Below are 6,589 nucleotides of genomic sequence, written 5' to 3' on the forward strand. Positions count from 1 at the left end.
TTCTTATTAACATATTAGTGTTAATTTACCATATTAATTATAACGATTTAAGTATGGACCACTGAAAACCTGTATCCATCAACCATTAATCTTAACTGACCATTAAATAGAATAATATATTTTTATTGATGGCATCAGTTTCTGCTGCTCTCTTGTATGCGCGCAGGCTTCCATGCACATTCCTCCGCATGCAACTTTTTTTTTTAATGACCGTGACCCTGAAAATATGTCCACAGTAAACTACTACAGTTCGAGCGCTCGAGATTTTGTAATTGCAACTCACCGTACCTGTTCGTGCAATATTCCTTGTTGGAGGAAATTACACTTCTTGCACACATCCAATGGGTTAAAATTTGTCGTTGCATTTTATAATTTTTAATCGCAAATGTGAGCAATACAGTCACACTGCACAGCTCTGTCTGTCGCCGTATGATAGCTTTGTTTGTGAAACAAACGAAAACCTTGCACTATGCCGTAGCTCAGAAAGAAAATACTTTAGTGTCTGTCCCCTTTCACTTTCATTGTACAAAAAACAGCAGCTCTGAGACTTCTTCTTTAGTGAGGAAAGAGAGTCAAATGGGCCTGGAACAACATGAGAGGCAAGTACATGATGACAGAAGTCTCATTTTTGGGTAAACTATTCCTAACTTACAATTCCTATAAGGAATATGCATTGAAATCCTGACGGTTTGTACCACAAAATTCAGCAGTTCTCAGAATAACCACTAGAGTACAGTGGACACAGTCCTAAACACTTACTGCTACAGTACAAATGCATACAGGCAGATTTAAGCCCAGAGAAGACGACGTCGCCTCTTTTAAAGAGCCACTTCCACAGGCAAAATACACTGTTGAAAAAAAAAAGCTAAAAGTTTCCCCTCTTGCGTTTATAACTTTGTTTAAAATATGAAAGAGTTGTGGTGAAGTTATTGCTTCAAGAAGCTTCCACTGGTTTTGACTCACTAGAAGCTGAACTTCTAAAATGTTTGTATTCTTTAGGAACCCACACCATCTTTCTGTCTCTTTCAATTTACTCTTTTCTATTGCTTTCTCGTCGTAATCCTCGGCAGTAGTGTCCATCCATTTATTTATTTTTTTAAGTTGCCTTCTGTTGAAGTTCATATTCAACTGTCTATGACATCATGTCTGGTTGCTGAGGGCAACCAGACAGTCGGGACGTGACACTAACACACACACACACACACACACTCTCACTCTCTCTCTCTCTCACGCTCTCTCTCTCTCTCTCTCTCTCTCTCTCTCTCTCTCTCTTCTGTGCCAAACTTTTTCTGTTGCATAGATCTGCATGGTAAAACTACTTTCAACAAAAGTAAACTTGATCAGTGCGTGTGCATGCAGGGTCCAAAATGAACACTCGCAAAGTGCCAAATGCGAGTACAAATTGTGTTACTCGCCAGTTAGGAACGGCAACATTACATGGTTTAAATCTAATTGCTTGCTTCAAATCAAATGCATGCCAACTGTCTACTATTGTCGCACGTCTCGCATTTTAAAGGTCCATGTTATTAGCATCAGAAGTTTAACTAGGATACTTATGTTTTTGTCTCTCCAGAACTCAACGTGGTGACACATATGTGAAATAGTCCTCATTCTATGCAACCAAGATGAACGGAGACCTACTTATGTCATACTGTATATGATGCTGCTAGTGACACAGTAAGCTTGTTTACATTATGCTTAATAATAAATGACAACGTGTAAGGTCATGTATATTCATTAAACTGATTTATTTATTGATTTTTGCCCATTACCCCAATTTTGCGTTGCTTGTAAACACATTAACTGATGTTATAACCGGCTTTTCCAAAGTCCACAAGTGTGATCATGACTGTTTATGCTTAGCGCCAAAAACAGAGAATAACCAGACGATTTCAAATCTCATGTAAGTGCATTTTCTTGCGTTGTCTGATTTTTTTGGGGGGGGGGGGGGGTGAAAAAGCTGATTGTGCATGTAAACACACTCAGTGACCTGCACACTTTGTTAAGGATAAACATCCGACTCCTCCATTTCAAAATGTCAAACTTTACTTTGTAATAAAATCACACCTAGGCACAACTTCCCGTATGTCTAGAAAACTAATTTCAACTAATTGTCAAAAATTCAAGAGGTGATCACCAGGTGTTTATCATTGAATTCTGTAAAGTGTGTCCAGACATTTGACTGCTAGTGCAGATAGATTACAACTCTGATGATTCATGATACATTTGGTTTCGGGATGAGCCGTGACGTTATAATAAGCGGGGAGGACTATTGTTTCCATGTGTGTGCTTCTCATTGTCAATGCTTGTGGTTTTCATAGCTGGTGCGAGAGGGAACACGGCCACAAAATCCATTTGAACTGACTGCTACCAGCCACACGCACTTCCACAGCATTCGAGCACGGATCAAAACCAGCTGATTGATTGGTGATTTGGAAAGGCTGCTATTTCAAATTTAGAGGAATATTTTGGGTTGTTTTCAACCTTGTTAGTGTACCACATGTTTGGCATTTGGTCAGTTACCACAATTGTGACTCGTCTATCAGTGTGTAAACAAACAGGACATACATTTATAGTAAACACACTCACAAAAGAAGCCGAGCAGGTAAGCGGGCTGAAGGGTTTTAAATAATATTAAAATCCCAACATCAATCTACCCTTTAAGCTCTGAAGGTGTTTTTAAAGATTTCCTGTTTCAGTGGCATAACCAAAATTAAAGGCTTGTAACTTGACAAAATAAATAAATATAAATAAAATAATAGGAGGGTCAAATGTTTAGAATCATTATAAAGAATAATTTTTTCCACATTTTTTTAATGTGATTATGACAAATTCTGAGACTCCCAGTCTTAGCTGACACCCCCCCCCCCCTATATATCTCTGGGTGTAAATAAGGTGGCTACGAATAAACTGCTTTTGTTTTGCTCCCAACCATGTCAACGGTACCTGAGAAAAATGTTGTGATGATACAATAAAGCGATCAAAAGTTACAACATTGTAAATATATTTTTGGTTCAATATTCTGTTTCATGGGTTTAAAGGTGGAAATATTTTACTAGGTGGATGAACTTCTGGTTATGCATTATCAACTTTTGCACACTTTACATCTAATTATGTTTCCTTCAATGCCCCTTCCTGGTATTCGTTCACAAAATTAACCAGGTTTACCCTTTTCAGATGGTCTTAAAAAAGGCAAGTCGCATAATTTGACCGTTTATTTGCATTGCTCACAGATTACCTGCTAAACGTCCACTGTAAGTGCATCACTGTAAACTGTTTGTAACTGTTGCATCTGTTGGGAAATGATAAGGGATGCGTCAAAATGATTAACTGAATAAACTAAATGTGTTGTACCTGAGTCTGCTGTGGGATGTTCAGAAAGTTGTTGTCCCGTGTTCCGATGCCGACAAACCTGTTGGAAGCTGTGGAGCCTGACGCTGGGTATGCTGTCGACATACACACAGCAACACAAAGAAAAACCCACAAACGTCTGTCAGCTTTCTCAGTTTTTATGTTTTTATTTTAATTTAAATCACACACACACACAACACACATATATATACACTCACCTAAAGGACTATTAGGAACACCATACTAATACTGTGTTTGACCCCCTTTCGCCTTCAGAACTGCCTTAATTCTACGTGGCATTGATTCAACAAGGTGCTGAAAGCATTCTTTAGAAATGTTGGCCCATATTGATAGGATAGCATCTTGCAGTTGATGGAGATTTGTGGGATGCACATCCAGGGCACGAAGCTCCCGTTCCACCACATCCCAAAGATGCTCTATTGGGTTGAGATCTGGTGACTGTGGGGGCCATTTTAGTACAGTGAACTCATTGTCATGTTCAAGAAACCAGTTTGAAATGATTCGAGCTTTGTGACATGGTGCATTATCCTGCTGAAAGTAGCCATCAGAGGATGGGTACATGGTGGCCATAATGGGATGGACATGGTCAGAAACAATGCTCAGGTAGGCCGTGGCATTTAAACGATGCCCAATTGGCACTAAGGGGCCTAAAGTGTGCCAAGAAAACATCCCCCACACCATTACACCACCACCACCAGCCTGCACAGTGGTAACAAGGCATGATGGATCCATGTTCTCATTCTGTTTACGCCAAATTCTGACTCTACCATCTGAATGTCTCAACAGAAACCGAGACTCATCAGACCAGGCAACATTTTTCCAGTCTTCAACTGTCCAATTTTGGTGAGCTCTTGCAAATTGTAGCCTCTTTTTCCTATTTGTAGTGGAGATGAGTGGTACCCGGTGGGGTCTTCTGCTGTTGTAGCCCATCCGCCTCAAGGTTGTGCGTGTTGTGGCTTCACAAATGCTTTGCTGCATACCTCGGTTGTAACGAGTGGTTATTTCAGTCAAAGTTGCTCTTCTATCAGCTTGAATCAGTCGGCCCATTCTCCTCTGACCTCTAGCATCAACAAGGCATTTTCAGCCCACAGGACTGCCGCATACTGGATGTTTTTCCCTTTTCACACCATTCTTTGTAAACCCTAGAAATGGTTGTGCGTGAAAATCCCAGTAACTGAGCAGATTGTGAAATACTCAGACCGGCCCGTCTGGCACCAACAACCATGCCACGCTCAAAATTGCTTAAATCACCTTTCTTTCCCATTCTGACATTCAGTTTGGAGTTCAGGAGATTGTCTTGACCAGGACCACACCCCTAAATGCATTGAAGCAACTGCCATGTGATTGGTTGATTAGATAATTGCATTAATGAGAAATTGAACAGGTGTTCCTAATAATCCTTTAGGTGAGTGTATATATATATATATATATATTTTTTTTTTTTTTTTTGGTGATATTATTTATTTTAATTGGCAATAAAACTATAATAAACATGTTATTTAAAGGTAAAATGTGCCATTTCTGCACCACTAGCTGTACCAAACAGAACTGCAAACTGTTGGCTCAACCAGTGGTGTGAGTTTGGGTTGGGACTAACTGTTTGTCCAAGCAATGGAAGATATAAAAGCCATTGTTTTTACAATTCTGTTTGGTATTATTTGTTTGTAGAGTAATGGGAAATCCATCATTTTCTTTGGGTTATGATAACTATATTTGCCTCCTGCTAATGGTCTAGAGATGTTTTTTCATGTTAAGGTTAACAAGGTACACTAACCAAACTGTGAATTAAACTCATGGGGTTGGAAAGGGAGAATTCAGGAAAAAAAAACAAAAAAAACTTTTAGTTAAAACAATGTATATGGGGTTACATCTGTAATCACTGAAAATATCAAATTCCAAATTCAGGGCAGTTATGCGCACTGGACTCCATGAGATCAGAGGAGTTTTTTTAAATGAAAGTGTTTGCAAACATGTGAATGTGTGTGAGTATACGACTAAAATATGACCAAAAAGGTTGCACCAAAAGATGGAAGGTAACAAAATGAAGTGATACGACAGGTTGAGACTGATACACCATTAAATAGATATGAAATGAATGAATGAGAAAATGCAGGAAAAAGAAAAACATTCATTTTTGAGAAGGAAGAAAAGAGGTTTGCTCCACCAGGCTCCTCCTTTTGCCCGCCTGCCCTGCTGACAGCACCCGACACACACGCACCCCAATTCAAAGACCCACCACCACCACCCAGCGCTGCCCGCTCTCACACACGGCCAAACATATCACAGATCCCTTCACCTGCATGTCTACACACATTTCCCTTTTGTATTGTGCCTGATGTGTCAATGGAAATGGGTTATCGCTGAATGTGGGGCATCATATTTGTTTGTTGCTTTGTTTGGGTATCTTTTGGAGTCCATGCCAGCTGCCCTGAATTTGATCTCATGAAAGAAGAATAGAATAAAGAAAAATGAAAATGAGAGAGATTAGGAGATGAGGAGGAAGCTGTGGGAATAACTGACAGATTTTTTGTTCGTTTCAGCCAATGAGAGGCATCGATGTGTCTGCATCGATGCAAAAGCCATTCTGATTGCAATCAAATAAACAAATGAAAAGAAAATTAAAAAGCAGGATGAAAGGGTGATATAATGAAAAACATTAACAAAGAAAAAAGAACGAATCTGAGGGAGAAGTGCAGGGCAAGGCCAGAAACATACTAATGCAAGTACATAAACGCAGATGCAAATATATGGCCAACGCATTTCAAGAGCGCAATCCCATTGTATATACATGATGTGTGTTAATTCCTGTGGCGTAACAAACCTCAGTACGCAAGAGACAATAGAAACTAACAGTATGTCCACTATAGCGGCTTTTACGACAAAGCTGATAATGCAATGCGTAATTCTGTTTCGTTACGAATTATTCATAGTTGCATGACATTAGTTGACGTGGAAGAGAAAACTGACAGTAGAAACAAACAGTTTGCGCTAATGTCCACTATAGCGACTTTTACGAGAATGCTGATAATGCAATGCATACATCTTTTTTTTTTACGAATTGTTCATATTTGCATGACAGTAGTTGACATGAAAGAGATAACTAGCAGTTTGTGGCCTTTATGTCAATGCTGAGGATCTGACACATTTTCTAAAAACTATGATGCTCAAAATTAAGCTTGCGCAGCTAGAAGTGTCTGCGTTCATGTACTTGCATACA

The 6,589-nt window shown here is 39.3% G+C and overlaps 1 protein-coding gene across 6 annotated transcripts in view; it reads right to left on the minus strand.

Annotated features, from left to right (window-relative positions):
- The window catches only part of LOC127643396 (nuclear factor 1 X-type-like), a 138,094-nt gene that overhangs the window by 5,121 nt on the left and 126,384 nt on the right, over window positions 1-6,589 (minus strand). For 4 of the 6 annotated variants that reach the window (XM_052126089.1, XM_052126085.1, XM_052126087.1 and 1 more), the window contains one exon: window positions 5,198-6,589. This exon is cut by the window's right edge and continues 302 nt beyond it. Coding sequence is in view for 2 of the 6 variants with exons in the window: in XM_052126086.1 (XP_051982046.1) it covers window positions 3,355-3,446 (92 nt within the window). In the remaining 4 variants the exon portion in view is untranslated. Of the gene's footprint in view, window positions 1-3,354; window positions 3,447-5,197 lie in introns of those variants that run through there. The other 2 variants (XM_052126086.1, XM_052126091.1) reach the window with 1 other exon arrangement.

The sequence above is a fragment of the Xyrauchen texanus genome, chromosome 5, assembly GCF_025860055.1.
Source record: "Xyrauchen texanus isolate HMW12.3.18 chromosome 5, RBS_HiC_50CHRs, whole genome shotgun sequence".
NCBI classification, from domain to species: Eukaryota; Metazoa; Chordata; class Actinopteri; order Cypriniformes; family Catostomidae; genus Xyrauchen; species Xyrauchen texanus.